Source organism: Melanotaenia boesemani, chromosome 19 (assembly GCF_017639745.1).
Source record: "Melanotaenia boesemani isolate fMelBoe1 chromosome 19, fMelBoe1.pri, whole genome shotgun sequence".
Classification (NCBI taxonomy): domain Eukaryota; kingdom Metazoa; phylum Chordata; class Actinopteri; order Atheriniformes; family Melanotaeniidae; genus Melanotaenia; species Melanotaenia boesemani.
This window is the reverse complement of record NC_055700.1, coordinates 2,923,373-2,945,295: the sequence shown is the minus strand read 5'-3', so window position 1 is coordinate 2,945,295 and position 21,923 is coordinate 2,923,373. Positions and strand designations below refer to the sequence as shown.

General features: G+C 43.5%; 1 protein-coding gene across 1 annotated transcript in view; it reads left to right on the top strand.

Annotated features, from left to right (window-relative positions):
* LOC121629855 (M-phase phosphoprotein 9) overlaps window positions 1-21,923 on the top strand; it is a 35,885-nt gene that overhangs the window by 2,725 nt on the left and 11,237 nt on the right. The window contains 13 exon segments of the mRNA XM_041969696.1: window positions 749-896; window positions 4,869-4,958; window positions 5,032-5,540; window positions 7,268-7,430; window positions 7,569-7,641; window positions 13,803-13,906; window positions 14,106-14,213; window positions 14,301-14,767; window positions 15,483-15,632; window positions 17,448-17,535; window positions 17,748-17,963; window positions 21,242-21,289; window positions 21,409-21,473. Coding sequence (XP_041825630.1) covers window positions 749-896; window positions 4,869-4,958; window positions 5,032-5,540; window positions 7,268-7,430; window positions 7,569-7,641; window positions 13,803-13,906; window positions 14,106-14,213; window positions 14,301-14,767; window positions 15,483-15,632; window positions 17,448-17,535; window positions 17,748-17,963; window positions 21,242-21,289; window positions 21,409-21,473 — 2,229 coding nt within the window.

Here is a 21,923-nt window from a genome sequence, read left to right as displayed (position 1 = left end):
ACTCTGTGCAGACACCAAACTCACCCATCCATGTCTTTATGGACCCTGGTTGGTCATGTTGGAACAGGAAAGGGCCGTTCCCAAACTGTTCCCACAAAGTTGGGAGCATGGAAATGTCCAAAATCTCTTGGTATTCCTTTCACTGGAACTAAGGGGCCAAGCCCAGCTCCTGAAAGACAACCCAAACCATAATCCCCCCTCCACCAAACTTTACACTTGGCACAATGCAGTCAGACCGGTACCGTTGTCCTGGCAACCGCCATACCCAGACTCTTCCATCAGATCGCCCGATGGTGAAATGCTCATCCCTCCAGAGAACGCGTCTCCACTGATCCAGAGTCCAGTGTCGGCGTTCTCTCCACTGCATCCGACGCTTTGCATTGCTTCTGGTGATGTGTGGCCTGGATGCAGCTGCTCGGCCGTGGAAACCCGATCCATGAAGATCTCTTCTGTCCTCGAGCTGATCTGAAGGCCACATGAAGTTTGGAGGTCTGTAGCAGTCGACTGCAGAAAGTTGCCGATCTTTGAGCACCGTGTTCCTCAGCATCCGCCGACCCGCTCAGTCATGTTAGGGGCCGACCACTTCATGGCTGAGTTGCTGTCGTTCCCAGTCGCTTCCACTTTGTTGTGATGCCACTGACAACCGACTGTGGAATATTTAGGAGTGAGGAAACGTGTTGCACAGGTAGCATAAAATAATAAATAATTGCAATGTGATATAATATGTTTTTGTATGATTTTGTTTCAGGAGTCTCTGTCTGAGCACAGATGAAGCATTTGATCAAGGAAAGAACCTCCCATTTATCAACCCAAGCTCCCTTGAGACCCTTAGGGCCCTGGTGCAGGAAATCCAGAGCAGTGGAGAGACGGACCCTGAGATCTGGAAGGATTGTGAGGTAGGAAGTCACTGCACAGTTTGGAAGACAATAGCTTGTCTTAAATTATTTAAATAAGGCAAATAAGTACACACTGATGGTATTCTGAGTGAAGTTGGGTTTGCTGCTTTGGCAGCTGTTTTCATGCAGCCTCATTCGGCAGCTGGCAGCCTCGTTTTGGAGCTGTCACTTTTATTTTTGTGTGGCTCACACCTGACAGTTAGGCAGACGCACAGTTGCACACACATAGACATTTACAGACCCCAGCACCCCACACAACACCACGATGCAGCTGATCTTTTCAGACACAGGATGTGATGTGCAGGGAACAGACAACTGTGATGCAGAAAGCCTCGGCTGCACAGTTCATCAGGCTTTCAGAGGGGATACCTGGGGAAAACACTTCTCTGATTACTGTTGTCAGGATCAGAGAATTATTGCTCTTTATTTGATGTTTTCTCACTCTTTGGTGGGAGTTTCGATCAAAATGTCAGGAGTGCTTAGCTCCTTCCTTCACTACTTCACTAACAATGTGTTTTTATGCACATCATCCCAGCTACCTTTTTACTCTGTGTATTAATTATTTCTTGGCTTAATTTCTCCAGGGGAAGGCTTATTTTCAGGCCTTATAGTCTAATGAATAGGATGTTTGCTGTGCATGTGGTTGTTGTGTGTCTGTGGACTCAGACATGTTCACACATGTTGGGCTGCAGGCTGAAGGTCTGTGGGGACCACATGGATGTAGGCAGATGATGATTTTTGCGTCATATGTTTGAGGCTGCTGAAGATAAACATCGACTTTCACTGGTTTTCTAACCAGTGTTTTACATGTGAGCCATAGTGGCTGTACAGACGTGGAGGACATGCAAAATAAAGGCGGTCTCTCTGAATGTGGTCTGATGGCTCAGTCAGTGTTTCCTACAGGCTCACAGCCAGAAATGCTGTGATAAAAACACTCAGGACAGAAAAAAATTTAATTTTAACTGTCCTGATGAAACGGTTTTATTCAGTGGAGTTGATCTAAATATTCTTAAAGTTCAGATCTGTTGACGTTAATAAATCCTACAAAGAATATTGGACCATTTTAAATTGTAATATGTCTCAGAAATTCCTACAATGTAGGATTTAACTTGTTCAGCTCCCTGACGGACATGAAGCTCTCAGCATCTTCTCCTACATATTTTCCACATGTGTTCTCTGTCTGGTTCGAGTTTGCTTACCCGTGTTTAATCCAGAAATCCTGTCGAGAAAAAGGAGGAGCTGTGGTGCAAATCAGATCAATAACTTCCGAATGTTTAGTTTTTACTACAAGGACAAAGTAGAAACCTGTTCTAGAGGAAACTTCTGTGTTTTGGCCACAGGTTGCATCATGTAGTTGGTAAGTGAAGCCGTTTGTATCTCAGCTTTAAGTCCTTGTTAGAATATAGAGCAGTTCATGTTTAGTAATAGTCCTCCAGTTCATATAGAAAATCTATTTCTGCATGAAAACTGAACAGAAGCTGGAATTAAAAAATTAAATCACAAACCAAATTGCAATCGCAATATTAGTCCGAAAAATGGCAGTTAGATTTTTCCCCATATCATCCAGGCCCACCTCCTGCTCATCTTGTGCTCTAAACCTCTGAATATGTTCCATCATCCTGGGAAGCACCTATCTGTCAGACCTTAATGAAATTCTTGTAAATAATTCAGCATACATGCATCTCAGGTGAATCTGGGACATGTTAATGTCTGAATAATGATGTAGTTCAGCTACATAAACTTGTGTTTGCTCCACTGATAGTGACCTAATCTATAAGACTATTTGCATACAGAGCAAGTAACTGAGATCCAATCAGGTGCTAATCAGTCAGACGCAGAAAGCCAGTTACTGAACATGTTTAAAGGTCGTCCTGCAGGTGGTGAAACATATTGGATGGATTTCCTTTTTTATGTCGTACTCTACAGACTGGTGAGCCGTCCTCCACTGTGACATCTCGGTAATTGTTATTAAACCAAAGAAATGTGACAAGGATTACTTAAACAGTTTGTTTGGATGGAATAACTCTTCCTCTCATGTACTTTCTCACTCCAACACTCCTCGCTGCAGCTCCTGCATGGACCCAACAGACAGCAACACCAGCAGCAACACACACATGCTGTTTAACTTCATGCATGCACAGGTTGTGCTGCTTCTAACATCAGACTTCATGCAAAGTGACAATATTAAGGGATTTTTACTATTAATTAATTATAGCCTTTAATACTGTGATTAACTGTGAAATCAATTATGACATCCCTAGCCTGGAGTCTGTTGGAGAAGAAAGTGTGAAATCTCTCTGGATTATTTTAGGTGCAGCAGTTGCGCATAAGCTGCAAGATATTATCAGGGTTATCTGTGACAGTTCAGTAGAGACTGGGTTTCATGAATCCTGTTTGATGTTTTAAACCTGTAAAGTTCACAGATACTTAGATCACTCCCTTCTGTTTAGTTTATTTGATTTATTGAGCATCAATCATGGAGGAAGATATGCTTTGTACCAGGTTGTAGCTCTGAGCTAACGTCCATCTGCACTACCTGTAGCTTGAAGGGTTGTGTAATACATCTGTGTTGCCTCGAAAGTCCCGATGCTGAGTTAGATGTGAATAAAAACATAATGCGATGAGTAGATTAAAAGCCTACACTTATTTGAAAATAGTTAAAAGAAATCACTTTCCAGAACACACAAAGGAAATGACTTTGTGTTGGGAGGAGCTGCCACCTCTCCTCTTCTTGTTACCTGCTCATCGGAGAGGAATCTTTGCTTATTACTTAAAGTGTAGATTCTTTTAAGGTTTAAAATTCAATGTCAGCAACTGGTTTAAGAATCTGTAACATGGACATAAATCACATGTTCTTCTGTAAGTTTATGGAAATGGGTGTCCTCAAGGACCAAGGTCCTGCAGGTTTTAGATGTTTCCTTGCTCCAACACAGCTGATTCAAATCAAATGACTCTTCAGCAGCTTGTTGTCAAGTTCTGCCCAAGCACGTTGACCCCTGATTCAGGTGCTATAGCAGGAAACATCCAAAACCTGCGGGACTGCAGCCCTTGAGCGCCGACCTTGGATACCCCTGAATTATGGGAACAGTTTGGAGCCTTTTTGGTTGGATTTTTTTTTTTTAATGCTTCAGTGGATTACAGATTGAAACTTCAGGCTGGCGAGTTTAACATTTGTTGTAAATACGGCTGCAACTAATGACAATTCTGATGGTCGATTAGTCCCCGACTATTAAAACGACTAGTCGACCAGTCGGATTATGTATCTCATAATTATTAAATGGATCTTATTTCACTTCCAGCTTTGACATCTACATGAGGTTGTTATGGAAGTCTGACGTTCCTCCTCTTTAAATGCTCGAGCATTGCAGATGTACTTCCGTGGTACACAAGGTCTGCTGTACAAATCTCACATGTATTTAATTTATTTTGTAAGTTTAACATGAAATTATCCCAGACTTTTGACGTCCTCTGATGCCGTTTTACTCCCTGGTCGGCCAGGTAAAGTCCCCTGGTGGACTTTATTGCGCATGTGCAACTCTCAGCAGAGATAAGAAAAGAAGACGATGTCTCACTCTGTAGGTTTGTTTGTTTTTTTTTGTTTTTTTTGCCGACAGTAGTCGACAGGTTAATTCATTGTCGACTACTTTTATTGTCGACTACTGTCGACAACGTCGACTAATTATTGCAGTTGTAAAACATGCAGAATGTGGTTTGTGTTGCTGGAATAAACAAGCTCTTCTTTGGAAAGGCTGTTGTTTGGGTAGTAGGATGAGTTGGTCTAAGATCCTAATATAAGGTTCAGTGTTAATGGTGCCTGACAGATGTGCATATATACTCATGTGCACCTTTGCAACTTCCCTACACCATCTGGCTGACTTTGAACTATGTAACTCGATGGTGATAAAAACAAATCTGCCTCTGCTCCAGCTGGTTTGCCATGAGGTAACATCTTGCTTGTTTTTTCTGCAACAGGGTCGATGGTTGCACCTGTTCCAGCTGGTTGAAAAGCAATACCAAGAGCAAATACTCGCTCAGCAGGAACAATACCAGTGCCAAATACAGGTAATGCAGGTCATCATGTGCTGGGTGGATGTTTCTGTTTTCACCAGTCAAATAACCATATAATTTTTCTCAGTTGATTCAGGATGAAATTAAGGCTTTGGTTCAACTCCAGAACCGCCAGGCCAGCGTCCAACCACACACTGAGTTCTCGCCAACTCTGTTGACCACAAGTACTACAGACACAAAGGACTATATATTCCCTCTGATCCCCAGTGGCTGCACAGCTCTCAAAAATGTGCCAAGTGACAATGACAGCCTGGCAGCACCCGTCCACACTCCTTTTAGCTCCCCTTCACCTCCACTTCCCAGATCAGAGGCACACAACCAGGGGGAGGAGCGGGCGACCACAGTGCTCAGCAGTGGATACGGCACCCTGTCTGCTTGGGAAACCGGCCTGGAGCTGGCTGAGTCTCCAGGGGGCGATGTGGAGGATGGTCAAGACAGAGAGAAGCATCAGTGGAGCGGCAACCTCCAGGAAGTCACAGAGACGGCTGTGATTGGCTGCCAGCAGGAGTTTTCCAGTCAGAAGGCTGTCGAAGTGAATAATCCTAATCCGTTAGTGTACCAGCAGAAAACTCCTGGGTATGTCAGAGATCTTCAACATGCATATTAACCACACTTCTTTAAACGGGTTCTCTGAAGGTTTTTCATACAAACAAAACAGTGATTGCTATCACGGAGCTCCAGCTCTTCAACATCTGCTTCACCATCCCCAGAAAACTGCTGTACAGCTTCCAGGCTGAATTCTGATCACATTACCATCCATCCATCCATCCATCCATTTTCTTCCGCTTATCCGGAGTCGGGTTGCGGGGGCAGCTGCCTAAGCAGGGAAAACCCGACTTCCCTAGAGAGAACTAGGGAGAGGGAAGTCTGATCACATTACGTTTAACAAAAATAATGTTTCCCAAAGTGGCATCACCTCAATTTAATTACAGTCACACCAGGGCAGTGCCCTCTTTTCTGCTTTGGCTTTGTTTGCTAACTGAGGCTTGTGTAGATTTACTGAGGATAAACAAAGAAACCTTAACCCTTAAAACTGATAAATCTCCAGCACCAACGAGGTCTATCACTTATATCACCATCAGCGTCTCAGGAGCGGTGGAGTGTAGCTCTGTGGGGTAAATTGTGATTTATATTTTACCCTTTAGGTGATCTACAGAAGTTTTCCAGGCATTTCTATCCCGTCCAGGAAGTTTACAATCCAGCCACTAAATGTAGTTTTATTCAGAGACTCTATCTGGTAAATCCACAATGATCCATGATAACATCATTATTTATCACATTTCATCATAAAAACATCACCATCACTACTATGTTGCTAAGAGACCTCTATTTAGACCTGGACATGATGATGAAGCCACTTCCTGTCAGACTTTCCACCAATCAGAGAGCTTAGATTGACGGTAACGTCCAATCAGGAGCAGCCAAAGATCAACCAGTGAGCAGAAAGTTCTATGTGTGTGTGAAAAGAAGAAAAATAATGCTCCTCTATGGCTGGAATAAAGCCAAGAAGACGTTTCTGATGCACGGTGGCGCCACAAAGCAGCTGAGCTGGAGTTGGTTTAGTGAGGATAGCAGGTAAATAGTAGCAGGAATAACTGGAAATGAGGAAAAAGTAGAAACATGGAAATAGTTTCTGTTGTGTGTTTGTTTCAATAACAATATTTTTTCTCCTGAAAGCCAAGACTTGAGAGAACGATGAGATGAGAAAAGGTTTGGTCACTGTTGGTCTGTGTGTTATTTCTACAAAGTTCTGTTAGTAATAAATTCTGCTTTCTTCTTCTGGTCGACCTTTATGCTGCTACATCTATTCATACATTCATTTTACATCATTTTAGCCTCATAATCTGACACCTGAGGCTGGAAACATCACGACTGATGCTGACTGGAGTTAAAGCTTCAGCTTCTACATGCAGTTTAATATAAAATAACAAAAAACAGGTGGACCAAAAAATGGATTGGATTTTTAAGGGTTAGAGTTCATCTTATTATTACTAATAAGCACTACATCAACGCTCAATTATTTATAATTTTCCCTGAAAGTTTTTCTTCATATTCCTCATCTTCAACCTAATAAAATGACATTAAAGCGTGTTATAATAAATGTTGAAAAAGTCACTTAATTCAAGCATCGTCCTGGCTCTGATTGCTCATATCTTTGATATTTTAAACTATAAATTGATCATCCTGCTATCGCTTTAAATTTGACTTTGTGATTTGATCCCTGCATACAACATGTGAGAATTAGAAAAAATACTTACCTGAGAAACTACATCTCTTCCTAAACCAACCTGTTCTGTTGGCAGCACCAGCCAGCAGCTGACCTCCTGGGCCCAGAGGCAGAAGCTCAAGCCCAAGAAGAGCAAAGCAGGACAGGCTTCACCTCAGATCCCTGAGGACCAGGGGCATCTTCACAACCCCAGGACCACCAGACAAACCCCACAGGAGAGCACAGACTCCCTGGACCAGGTAGATCACAAAGTACTGCCAGGCTGAACAGTGCTGATGGTTCAGCAGTGTTTCTGTTTTTGGTAATTTTGTTGTGTTTGTCCTGATTGCATTAGTGATGCTGCCAAGTCTAATCCACTCTTTTGTATTGGGTTGCAGCATCGAGCGGCCGGGCTGTCGTCCATTGCTTTCCCCCTGAGGAGGAGTGACAGCCTGATGTCTGAGGCATCAGGTAATGATTCACTGACTCAGAGCTACAAGGCCTGGGTGGACGTAAAACCCAGAAACCTGTGTCTGCACAAAATGAAATGAATGAATGAATGAAAAATACTTTATTAATCCCAAAGGGAAATTCAATATTGTAGTAGTAGTTTTTTTTAAAACAATCACATTAATTAATTAAGGGCTTTGTTCTTCAGCCTGATAGCTGCTGGAAGGAAGGATCTTCTGTATCTCTCTGTCTTGCATCGGACTTGAACAAGCCTCCCACTGAACACACTCTGTTGTTTCGTCACGGCGTTGTGTAGAGGGTGTGAAGGATCTTCCATTATCTTCGTCAGCTTGTACAGAATTCTTTTTTTGATGATCAACTCCAGCGGCTCCAGAGTTACTCCAAGCACAGAACCGGCTTTCTTGATCAGTTTGTTAATTCTTTTCAAGTCTCTGGTTCTGATGCCGCTGCCCCAGCAGATTGCTGCAAAGCTGATTGCACTTTCAACAACAGACCTGTAGAACATTTGCAACATTTTGGTGCAGACGTTAAAAGATCTCAGCTTCCTTAAGAAGTAGAGTCTGCTCTGACCTTTCTTGTAAATGTACTCAGTGTTGCTTTTCCACTCAAGTCTGTTGTCCAGCTGAACTCCAAGGTACTTGTATTCCTCCACCACCTCCACCTCCTCTCCCATGATGGAAACACTTCTATGTGTGTTCTTGTTCCTCCTGAAGTCAACAATCATCTCCTTTGTTTTCTTGGTATTCAAGATGAGATGATTGTCACCGCACCATTTCACAAACTGACCGACCAGTTCTCTGTACTCTGCTTCTTGTCCATCACTGATACACCCAACAACTGCTGAGTCATCAGAGTATTTCTGCAGATGACAGAACTCAGAGTTGTACTGGAAGTCTGAGGTGTACAGCGTGAATAGAAATGGTGAAAGTACAGTCCCTTGTGGTGTTCCAGTGCAGCTGACCACCATCTCAGACACACAACCTTTCAGTCTCACAAACTGTGGTCTGTTTGTGAGGTAGTCGTAAATCCAGGTGGTTGTGGAGGGATCCACCTGGAATTTCTGCAGCTTCTCACACAGCAGAGCAGGCTGAATCGTATTAAAAGCACTTGAGAAATCAAAGAACATGACCCTCAAAGTGCTGCCTGACTGGTCCAGATGAGAGTGGGCTCTCTGAAGCAGGTATATGATGGCATCTTCAACCCCAAGCCCATTACGGTATGCAAACTGTAATGGGTCCTGAAAGGTGTTCACCTGCTTGCTGAGGTGAGCCAGTAAGAATCTCTCCAGGACTTTCATGACGTGAGATGTCAGGGCGACTGGTCTGGAATCTTTTGGTTCAGCTGGTTGTGGTTTTTTAGGCACTGGAACAAGGCAGGATGTTTTCCACAGCACCGGGATTCTTCTCTGGCTCAGGCTGGTGTTGAACAGGTGCTGGAGAATCGGACATAGCTGTTTTGAGCAGGTCTTGAGAACTCTGGGACTGACACCATCTGGACCTGCAGCCTTGTTCTGGTTCAGTTTCACCAGTTGTTGCATGACTTGGTTACAGGAGACAGACAGAGTGGAGGTGGAGGCAGAGGAGGTTTCAGGAAGTCCTGATGTGGAGGGAGATGAGGTTGTGTCCAGGTCCTTGACTGAGCTGCAGGGTGACAGAGTGGAGGTGTGACAGGAAAGCTGTGGGCTCATGGAGGGTGTGTGGCTAGTTGGGGTTGAAGCAGGAGGTGAGCTAAACCTATTGAAGAACATGTTCAGTTCATTCGCTCTGTCCAGACCTCCATCAGTCTGATCCTCCTTTATCCCGAAGCCAGTGATCTTCTTCATTCCTGACCACACATCCCTCACATTGTTTTTCTGAAGCTTACTTTCCAACTTCTTCCTGTAGTCCTCCTTGCACTTCTTCATTTGTGTTTTAAGTTGTTTTTGTGTGGACTTCAATAACTCCCTGTCTCCATCCCTAAAAGCTTTCTTTTTGATGTTCAGCAGCTTTTTCAGGTCACTGGTGATCCAGGGTTTGTTATTGGGGAAGCACCTCACTGTTCTTGTTGGAACGGTGCTGTCCACACAGAAGTTAATATAATCTGTCACACACTCAGTCAAGGCATTGATGTCATCTCCATGAGGTTCACATAGGACGTTCCAGTCTGTAGCCTCGAAGCATCCTCTCAGAGCATCTTCAGCTTCATTAGACCAGGTTCTAATAGCCTTTCTAATGACTGGTTGTTGCTGAACGATGGGCTTGTAGGAGGAGGAGAGAAGAACTAGGTTATGGTCTGATCTTCCTAAAGGTGGCAGGGCAAAGGAGCTGTATGCATTTTTAATATTTGCATAAAATAAGTCCAACGTTTTGTTTTCTCTGGTGGAGCAGCTGACAAACTGTTGGAAAGTTGGTAGAGTTGCAGAGAGGGAGATGTTGTTAAAATCTCCAGAGATCGCCACAAATGCGTTTGGATGTTGTGTTTGAAGCCTGGCCACTACAGAGTTAATGACATCACAGGCTGCGTCTGGAGCGGTACCAGGTAATATATATACCGCTACCAGAATAACGCATGTGAACTCTCTGGGTAAATAATACGGGCGGAGACTCACAGCTAGCAGTTCAATGTCTCTTTTGCAGATCTTCTCTTTAACAGTGACATGTTCAGGATGACACCAGCGCTGGTTTACCAGCACCGCAATTCCACCTCCCTTCAGCTTCCCGCTGAGTTGTTTATTGCGGTCTGCACGGACCGTCCTGAAGCCGTGTACAGACGCATTACAGTCTGGGATGTGTTCATGCAGCCATGTCTCAGTGAAGCACATAATACTGCACTCTCTGTATTCTTTAAGAGACCTGGTTAGCACCTGAAGTTCATCAATTCGTTAACTAGCGATCTCACGTTTCCCATAACAACCGTTGGAAGAAACGGTTTGAATCGCCACCGTTTTTCTCTCTGCCTCGCTCCTGCCCTGCATCCTCTTCTCTTTCTTTTCAACTCCGTTGGGATTTGAAGTGTTGTTTCACTGATAATCTTGAGTTTGGAGAGTTTTATCAGTTGATCCCGATGGTAAACAAGTCTCGTTGCCATGGAGACTCACAATAACAAGTCTTGCAAAAAAGAAAAAATATTCAGAAAAATCTCCCGTATAGCACAGCCTCTGACCAGCGCGAAGAAATCTACCCGAACAGACACAGATTGACAGCTGATGTCTTAAAAAAGACGGCTATATTGCAAAAAATCACAAGTTAAAAACAGAGCTACTACAATTGCTGCTGCCACCTAGCGGCGCATTCTAGAATCTAGCGGCGCATTCTAGAAAGTCATTCAAATGTCAGTTTTATTACAGATGAAGCATTTTACAGTCGCCGTAGGTGACAGTCACTGATAACTACACGGTTACCGTGGTGAATTTAAACCCTACAAATCTAATACTGGCATGTGGATATTTTTAACAGATGCCATCCACTGCTGATGTACCACAACTAGCTAGTCATAAAAAATCTAAAGTACCATTTAAATTACTAGTCAAGTGATTAAAATTTTTAATCAGATTAATCACAGCTTACAAATTAATTAATCACCATTCATGACTATGCCTGAAATCTGCCCGTTTTTACTGTATTGTATCAACAGAAAGAGACAGGGCTCAGTTCAATATTGCAGGAAATCAAGACCTTAAAAAATAGATAATAAATAGATATCTAATTTGTGCCAGTGATCCTGCCTGGCCCCCTTAAGACCTTTTGTTGCATTGCTTAAGTATAAATTTCTACCACCTGTCAGCTGCTTTGTTAGGGAGGAGATCTCCCCTGATTTATATTTTTGGAGCCTGTTTAACTCTCACTAGATATCTGAACCTGATCTATCTTCATATGTGTGTGCATGGCTGTCTGATGACTAGTAGATGTTACAGCTGTTTCACTAGCAAACCTCATTAATACTGAAAAGTTATAGGAAATAAAGACAAACAATATCTAACTGAAATAGGTTGTTGTCACATTTTTCAACAGTGACATGGGTCTGATTGACATGAGAATAAATACTGCCTACCTTAGCCAGTTTATCCGCAAACAGAACTTTTGGGTAAATATGTACAGGTGTGAACCCCGAACCACAAGTTTCCTCCTTCTCAGCTGAACGATAGACAAATCCAACATGATCAGCTGATCACCGACAGTTGTCATGACTCACAACAGGAGGGGAGGGGGAGGAAGAGGCTGCGCTGGGCTGACACAGAGATGATGAGGACAGTAATGTTTGTGCAAAAGTATGTGAAAAGTTTATTTAAAAATGCAGGAAAAGTGCAGGTGTTGAACCCTTTCACCAGGAAAAATGTGGGTGTTAAACCATCCTCATCCACAAAAGGTGTGACGCTCTGAAATCCATCTATAGAGCCAACCAGCTTGTTCCATGTTGCCTCTAGACGCCTCCGTTTCTCTCATAAATGACGGATGCTGCGCATGCGTTAAATATGTTAAAAATTTAACACAATCCATTACATAAATTAGAGTCCGACTGAAATGGATTTTTTGAGGCCAATTCTGACTATTTGAAGCAAATGCTGCTGCACAGGTCACTATCATGACACATGACAGAGTTAAACTAAAACTGTAGACATGCTGAGTGATTCTTAATTTCACGCCATTATAAACGTACCTGTCGTACTGCTGCCTGGCTTTAGCTGCTGCAGGACAGCGGTGAGGATTGAATGGCGTCAGAGCTCCGTCTAGTGGAGAAACGGCACAATGACATCATCCCGAGCGACGCCGACACTTGACAACATTTATGTGCAGAGTTCCTTAAGGCTCTGGATGCTGTAGGGCTGTCTTGGTTGACACGCCTCTGCAGCATCGCATGGACATCAGGGACAGTTCCCCTGAACTGGCAGACTGGGGTGGTGGTCCCCCTCTTCAAAACGGTGCACCGGAGGGTGTGCTCCAACTACAGGGGGATCACACTTCTCAGCCTCCCCGGTAAGGTCTATTCAGGGGTGCTGGAGAGGAGGGTCCGTCGGATAGTCGAACCTCAGATTGAGGAGGAGCAGTGTGGTTTTCATCCTGGTCATGGAGCAGTGGACCAGCTCTACACCCTCTTTAGGGTCTTGGAGAGGGCATGGGAGTTCGCTGAACCAGTCCCACTTGTACGAGTTGTCCTGTCCCTGTACAACCGGTGTCAGAGCTTGGTAAATCAGTCGTTTCCAGTGAGGGTTGGACTCCGTCAAGGCTGCCCTTTGTCAACGATTCTGTTCATCACTTTTATGGATAGAATTTCTAGGCGCAGCTGAGGTGTCGAGGGGATCCGGTTTGGTGGCCTCAGGATTGGGTCTTTGCTCTTTGTGGATGATGTGGTTCTGTTGGCTTCATCGGGCTTTGATCTTCAGCTCTCACTGGAGCGATTCGCAGCCGAGTGTGAAGCGGCTGGGATGAGAATCAGCACCTCCAAATTCAAGACCATGGTCCTCAGCCAGAAAAGGGTGGAGTGCTCTCACCGGGTTCTTAGCTGACAGGAGGCACCCGGTGTGGTCTTCTGCTGCTGGAGCCCATCTGCTTCAAGGCTGGATGTGTTGTGTGTTCAGAGATGCTGTTCTGCAGACGTTGGTTGGAACCAGTGCTTATTTTTCAATGTCAGCTTTAGTTACATAGCACATTTAAAAGCCTATGGACAACCAAAGTTCTTTATAGACAAAACAATCATCAACAATAAGAAACAATAAAAACAATAAAAAAAAAAACAATAAAAAGAAAAAACTGTGTTGTCTTTCTATCATCTCCAACCAGTCTGCCCATTCTCCTCTGACCTCTGACATCAACAACTGGATATGTTATCTTCAGACAGTTCTCTGGAAACCCTGGAGATGGTCGTGTGTGAAAATCCCAGTAAATACTCAGACCAACAACCATGTCAGGTTCAAAGTCACTTGAATTCCCTTTCTTCCTCATTCTGATGCTCAGTTTGAACTCCATCAAGTCGTCTTCACCACGTCTACATGACTACATGTGTTGAGTCGCTGCCACGTGATTGGCTGGTTAGATATTTGTTAAAAGGTGGAGATGATAAAGTGGCCAGTGAGTGGATATCTCATGTGTGCAAAGGTCTTTTGTTTGATGTTTGGTGCCAAAATATACAGAATAATAAAGGTATGATGTGAGTGATTTGCTTAAAGAAAGTCTTCTGTTTCTTAGGCCTCACTTATTGGCGTCTGAATGAGTGTGAACTTTATCACCCCCTACCGGACAGCTTTGACAGTGACGCTTACCTCCTCCTGCAAGAGGCATCCATGAGTCTTGTGAGTAACATCATTACAGTTCACTTGTTACTGGTCTGATGAGGGGGTGTTGGATAGACGGTAGTCCAGAGCTTCTTTATGAGACCTAAAATTAAACACCGGGATCAAAAACACAGCTGGAAACCAGCCATTTTTTATTTTCATGGTGATTGATAATCTGTAGAACCTTTTTAGACGTCTCACCTTTCGTCTCTCACAGTCTCAGGAGCCTCGGCTGTCTCTCAGAGAGATATATCAGAACAAGCAGAAAGATTGTAAACAACCCGACTGGGATTGTTCTGTAACTTCCAGCCCTTTGTTGCCACAGGTAGGTCACATGACTCACATGTAACAAATTCTTTATCACCTGGTGTTTAGGTAAGATCATTAAACTCGGCCTCTAACTCTGCTCCAGGTGTTGACCTTGGACCCAGCAGCCAACACACGGCAGTCAGATCGCACCTCTGGTTTCACTTCCCCCTCTCACTTTAGCAGCCCCTCGTTCGCCGCTCAGCCCCTCCTCTACCCCAGAGTCAGGACCCCCGTTACCCCCGACAGCATGGTGGAGTGCAGCCCCAACCCTGGAGATACAGACTGCATCTCTGATTCCTCCAGTCTTTCTGCTGTCGGACCTTTTCCTACTAAGGTACAACGCTTGTGGGAAACTGTATCCCAGTCAGGCCTGTTTACCTCCCAGGACAAGAACCAGCCCTCTCACACAGCCAGTCGAGCCGGTGCCCCCTTAGCCAGCGAAGAGGAGGGAAGTAACACCCACACCAGCACCCTGAAGCATCGTTCGGCCTCTGGTGCTTCTCAGCAAGCGGCAGTCGGTCCACACGTGGAGAAAACGTCATCACTAGAGGATCCTGTCGTCCTTTCACTGTGAGTCTAACGGCCATGATGTTTATTCACAGCCAGGTGCTCATGTCTGAATACAGTCATTATACAGGGTCCTGGCATTTCTATCATGCAGAAAACGTGGACGGAAGTGTGAAATTTGACATTAAAAATGGAATAGGTTGTAATCTAGGGTAGTTTAAGAGTTTTTCACAGTTTCTGAGCCAATTGAAGATGAAAAACAGACAGCTTCCTGTCTGTGTGACGTCACCTGAACTGGCAGGAAGTCAGCGACGGCTAACAGCCCAACAGAAACACGAAGAAGTGCTGCCCCAAGTGTATCTAGACGAAATAAAAAAGCTGCTTCTGCTTTTGGTGAAGCGTTACAACCTATTTTTCTGTTTTTTTTTCTGGTTTTTTGTTCAGAAACTTGTCATTTAGGCCTCCAAAGCCAAAATATTAGTAATAATCTTATTTAACTGTTGAAATTTTATATATCCACCACATGATTTGACACCATGTTTACTGTTTAAAACACAGAATTTGGGAGGATAAAATGGAGACCAGGTAATTTGGGAAAAAATAAAATGGATTGCATAGAGTCCGAATTATATTTCTCCATCTTTAATTTCATCCAGCAGTTTTGTGATATTCTTTACTTCCTGTTAGATCTACAGACACAGGTGTGTCAATACAGGAAGTTAAAGATGTGACACGGTGGTATTTTCCTTCCTTGATCCCTCCCTTTACTTTTTCCCAGGTTGAGGCAGAACCTGAGAGAGAAGCACTCTCGACATGTTGCTGATCTGAAAGCATATTACGAGTCTGAGATCCAAATCCTGCGAGAGAAACTCAAACTCAGAGACCTGCCCGAAGATTTAGAGAAAAGCAATCAAACGCTAACAGAAAGGTTTGTATTCACTCTTATTTTATTCAAAATCAGTTTATTTTTCCCTCCTTGCAAACAGCTTTTCACTCAGAAATATGCAACTGAATAAATAAAGTAATACATATGAAGTAAAAGAAAAAACAAACTAAATCAAGTTTTACAGTTAAAACTTTGTGTCTTACACAATAAAAGGTAACAACAGCCTTACTTTGAGAGCATGAATTAAATTTTACCAGTTGCACACAGATCTGATTACATCCAGACCAGCAGAGAAAAGAGATCACACTGAACCTGTTTGACAACATGAAGTCGGCTAAAAGATCCAAGAGCATCTCAAGAAATACAAAAACAGCTGAGAAACAAACGCATGTCTAAGGCAAACCAGAGGGAGAATCACCCCGGAGGTCACAGTAGAACCCAGAGCAGCATCTAAAAACTGGCCTCAGAATCCGTGTTCATGATTCAACAATAAGAACGAGGCAAAGAAGACGTCCATGGGAGAGATCTAAGACATAAACTACTGCTGACCAAACAGAAGACAGAGGCTCGCTTCACGTTTGCCAGAAATCAAATCCATGATCTCGAAGACTTGAGAGAAAATTTTGTGTAGACTGATGGAAGGTTTTCATCCTGTTACATCAAACTAACAGGACTCCGACAACCAAACATGGTGGTGGGGGTGTGATGGTCTGGGGCTGCTTTGCTGCTTCAGGACCTGGATGTCCTTCCATAAATTTGGTTCTCAACCAGAAAATCCTAAAAGAGGATGTCTGGCCATCAGTTGTGACCTGATGCTCAAGCGCTTGGGTTATTCTGCAAGAAAATGATCTGAAACTCACCTACAAGTCCACCTCTGAATAAACAGGTTGTTCATGCTCGGTTGCAGATGCTCAGTTATTAAGGTTTAGAGGACCAGTTACTTTTTCGTATTGGACCAGGGTGATTGAGATCACTCTTTTCTTTAAAAGCAACGTTACATGAGTTTCTAATCCTAAAACTTTGAGCCCCGGACTTGTTTTGATGCTGCGCTGACATTCATTGTGCACATTCCTGGAGCTGTCATCGCCCTGCTGCATCCTGGAGCTGAAAAACTGCACTTCATAACTTCTTTTTCCAGGCTGGAGCATCACGTCACAGCTGCGTTTTGCTTTATGGATGACTCTGCATCGCATGCCAGCAACTGGATAGCAACACACTGGATGTTTTCAATGTACACCGTTGCTGATTCAGCAAAGAAAGACGAGAGGATGTTAACAGAGGAAGGGAGGAAAAGAGAGAAAGTGACAGAAAAAGAGGATAAGACAAGAATTAACGTCAGACTGACTTTTACTGTCTGGAGAGATCTCAGAAAAAAGACAGGATGAAGATGGATGCTGGATAAGCCTTCGTTAGGGGGGAGAAAACCTGCCAAAGTTCAGTCGTGCTGCTTTAAGTTATTTAGAAACTGCTTTTTATATTTACTTAGAAACATTTTTTTAAAATGTTTTCTTAATAATGCTGTTTTATCTTGGTGTTTATATTGTGAAGGTTTTTTACGTTTGTTTTTTCCCTTCTTTCTTCTTTAAAAAGTCCAACCAGTGTTGCACATTAGCTTTTTTGCTATATATTCTTTATGCAAAACATCTGTCTTTTATGTTTCTATGCATCGTCTCCAATAAATAAAAACATCAATAAATGAAATTTTAGTGTGTCAAATGTGCATGTTAGAATCTGTAAAAGTGGACTGGTTACAACTGGTTATGTTGATATAAAAACACAAATGAAGTCAAATTGACTTCACGTGGTTTTTCTGGATTCATTGTCTTCAGTTATTTGTTTGTTTTTGTTTATCTGCAGGTGTAAACATCTAGAAAAAGCTCTCGCTGATGCCACGAGTCGCATTCAAGAACTAGAGGCAACAAACAGCTCTCTGGAGAAAAAACTGGTATCCTTAGATGATTTTACATAGTTTTTATTCACTTTTAAGTAAAATTTCTATTCTAATATTGTAGCCTGGGTAATGCTGCAGAGTATGCATCCCATTCATCAATGACCACAGTTAATCTTTAAGTTGCAGCTTCATCAGGGATATTTAATACAGTCCCTTCTTTTTGGTGTGAAAACTGGATTTATTTGGATATAACATGTCGTCATTAGGCAGAATGGCCGGAGCGCTACGCCGTGGCGGGCGCCACTGTGAAGTCCTTGCAGCAGCGACTGGAAGAAAGCAAACACTCAGGCAAAGAGAAAGACGCCCTGGCAGCACGTTTGAAGACCCGCGTACGGCAGCTGGAGGAGGTGGCGCAGAAAGCCTGCACAGAGGCAGACGAGAGGGAGGCGAGGAGGGAGAGGGAGTACAAGATGCTGCAGGATGTGAGTCTGTGAGAGAAATTATAATAGACAACATATCACCAGAAGAACACATCAGCTGTAACTTGGGAAACAAACTTTTATGTGTTTTCCTTCAATGGAGTCGTTCAGGGACTCATTTAACCTGCAGCTCATTAAGCAGTTAACAGATGTGTATAAGAAGCACCGATCAGATTAATCAGCATCTGCTCTAATATTGATTAATTTCATCAGACTGGACATCAGCCAGTTTACTTTCTGTCAAACCAGAAGACCCAACTGTACCGTCAGCTTCACTAAAGATTGACTTTGTGTGTTTCCACATTAGGAAGTTACGACAAAAGGCTGAATGCAGCTCGGGATATCACGATTACTTGACTTCACAATTAATCACAGTATTAAATGACAATTAAAAGATTGTAAAGATCGTCAGTGCCATCACTTTTCATAAAGGATCACATCAGAACTATATCAGCAGATGCTTGTATGTTGTGTGTGTGTCTATACTTTGGATGATGTTTGTGTGGGTGTGGGGGTATGTTTGTGTGCGTGCGTATGCATGTGCTAGGATGAGTGGGAGTGTGCAAGAAAACAGGTGTGTGCATGTGTTTCTGTGTGTGGTTGGGGTGGGGTTAAGTGCACTTTTGGGGGGGACCTGGGCGGGCCTTGGGGTGGTGGGCCGTGGGTCTGCCGCTGTCCCCATCCTCTCATTCCCCATTAGGGATGTGGGAGGGTGGTACTTTCTGGGGTCGGTGACGGCTCACTGGGTGTGGTCCCTGAATGGCCCGGTCGTGGGGGGCAGCCTCTCCTGGCCTGTCTTGCCCTGGGGGGCCTCCTGGGGAGCGGGGGTGCCTAATGCCACTAGAGGCTCAACATCCAGAGGGAAGTTTGCTTCCTGGTGGGGCCGGCGGCTGCTGATCTTGGCCGACTGGGACCTGTGCCCCAAGACCGTGGGGGGCTCTTGCTGGGACTCTCCTCTGCCGCCCTTCGGGTGGGGCTGGAGTCGTCTTCGGGGTGGGGTGGCTTGGGTTGGTGCTCGGGGGCTGCTGCTGAGGGCCCGGGCCTCTGGGCTGCCCTGGTCTGTCTCTGACCTCCGTAGAGGCGTGGTCGCATTTGCACGATCTCGCTCACCTCTCTTCATCACTGATCACTCCTCTTCCTCATGCTCTACATGCTGACACAGTCACTGAGTTGTCCAGTGGGTTTTATACTAAGAGATAATTCTTTTTTTTTTTTTTTTTTTCCTGTGAGTTAGTATCTGGTCGCTGTTAGGTCTTTTTGATTTGGTTATTATTTTAAAAACTCTTAATGACTAGCAGCTCTGTTTTTTTTTCTGTGTGTTTTTTTGTTTTTGTAAAAGTTGTAGGAAATGTTCTGGTGTGTTCATGTACAGGTGTAACAGTTTGTTGTCTGGTGATGGTGTGGATTGAAGGGTCGTTTCCTTCTGTCTGTGATCTTTTTGTCTCCTTTCTTCTTTCCCTTTTGCTCTTTTTGCTATTTTCCTTCTTTTTCTGTCCCCTCTGGTCAGGTCCAGCAAGATTACATAGTTTCCGTGATTCAAAGTAAATAAATAAATAAATCAGATTATCAAGAGGAGCCTTACCCATAGGCCTCCCCTTGGCAGAGCAAATTTGTTCAGCACGATACAGCAACCAGATTATCATTTTGCTGCTATGATGCTGGACAGGACAAGTTAAAAAAAAAAGAACTTTATCAGCAGATCAGAGCAACTCGTGTACAAAGACAAAGTTACACAACATGCGTGTTGGTTTGGTTTAGTTCTGCGCTGGAGATGCAGAAGAGGACTGTCATTTATGCTCCCGTAATGTACGTAAATAGCTACGTGTCTTCAAAACCCGACTGCCCTCGAGCTTTCATGTTGTAGTGGTCCTTAGCTAATACATCCACCAGAGGGCAGTGTAGAGTTCACCTCTGAATTATGACATCAGTTTGAGACAACAGCAAACCTCTTCTTCTTCCTTTTCTTCTTCTTCTTCTTCTTCGTCTTTGTCGTCTTCCTCTTCCTCCTCCTCCTCCACCACTCAACACTGCCCCCATGGTTTCCAGTGGTACTACTCCGCTTGCCTCATCAGGGGCCCAGAAAACGGACCAAATTCTGCTTGTGAATGACAAAATGCTGCATATCTGTCTTTCTGCTTCTGGCCTAATAGCCGCTGGGACAGGCTTCAGTCCCATGCTGTGACCCTGCGTTAGAATAAGTGGATGGATGTTTCACCTGCAGGATAACCACCAGCTTTGTTGCTAAAGTAAAAGTAAATGTTCAGTAATGTGGTTAAATGACATTAATGTTGAAATAAAATGTTAACATCTGTTATTTTGTAATTGCAAAGGCTCGGGTTGGACTTGCAGTGTAATGAGTTAAGCTGCGTTCACCCAACGTTACGTTCAAACTTGGTGGAGGTCGATGTCTTAGTTTTTGTTTAATGGTCTGTAGAAGAAAGCGTATTTAATTCCAGATAAGTGGTCTTTTTTATTATTTTAAGCTATTCTGCTGAAGTATATTCTGCTCACCGCTGTGAAGAAGCACCTATATGCCCAAAATCAGCTTCTCTTGCCGAGACGATTTACTTTCATTTTGACAGCCCTAATTAAAACTAATTAGATCATTTAAAGAGTGTTGATGTGATTTTACACATTTATAGTGTTGGGAAATTAATTGATGCATAATAATCGTAAAATTGTGATTATTTCTCTTACCAAAAACAGGGTCACCTATCAGTTCACTGAATAGCTCCTACCCATTTGACCCCTTTTGAATATAAAGAGAAGCCTTGCAAAGCACATCACGCTTTAAACCTTACAACCGTGGTGTCCAAAGTTGGTCCTTGAGGGTGTGGATGTTTCCTGCTGCAGCACACCTGAATCAAACTGATGGGTCAACAAGATAGTACAGAACATGATAACCAGCTGTTGAGGTGAGCCATCAGGTGTGTTGGATCAGGATGACATTTAAAACCTGGAGGACAGCAGCCCTCGAGGACTGGACCTGGACACCCCTGTCTTATAATGTGAACTGGGTTAAGTCCCAGAAGAACAGGTCATATGACTGGTACCCAGGATCTGTTAGCTTTAATACTACTATTCTCCGGATTTTGGCATCAACTTAGTTTAGAAGTATTGTTTTTATTCTGATCTGTGGAAAAAATTCATGAGTTCTCTGAAATGCTAGTTTTGCTCTGATGAGGTCAAGAAAAAGCTGATCTTTTGCATCCTTGATTAGTCTGATAACTGTGATGCTGATCTTGGTGATTTAAACATGTTGTGGTCTTTGTTTGCTTCAGCTGCTCGGAGAATACGACTCTCTGATGAAGGAGCATGAAGCTGTGAAGGTAACCGCTCTCACTGGAGTTACTTTTCAACATTTAATCTCTTCACATTATCAAAGAGATGAAATTAAATCAAACGTTTCTGTGTCTCATGTGTTTTTTCTGTGTTTTTGTCTCTACAGAACAACCTGGTGTCGGCAGAGAACAAGCTTTTTGATGCCAACGATCACATATCTGAGTTGAAGAGGTGAGCGTATTATTAGGCTTTTCCTCCATTTCTACGCTAGTTCTCCGACTGAACTGAGGTCCAAACTCTTTTTCCAGAAATGTCTTTGTTCAGGTCATTAAACACTGAGGAGATCAGACTTCAACTAAATAGCTTGTTTAGTAACTGATCAAATATATGATGATGATAAGTATAATTTAATTATAACGGATTAATCACTAGGCAGCAGCTGATCTTGCGTCAGCAGCAGGATGGTAATTATTTGATGTACGGTCCGAGATGAACACAAAGCGACCCGTCACAGAGACACAGAGCTCATCTGATTCTGTAAATTTTGCTTTCCAGCACAGGGGAAGTAATTATTTCAACATGTGATGTCTTATTAATAGAATTCGAACACAGAAAAGCCAGTTTTAGCTCCAGGTTCATCTCTGCTGCTTCCAGCAGAGCTGCAGAGTGACGTGATGGACT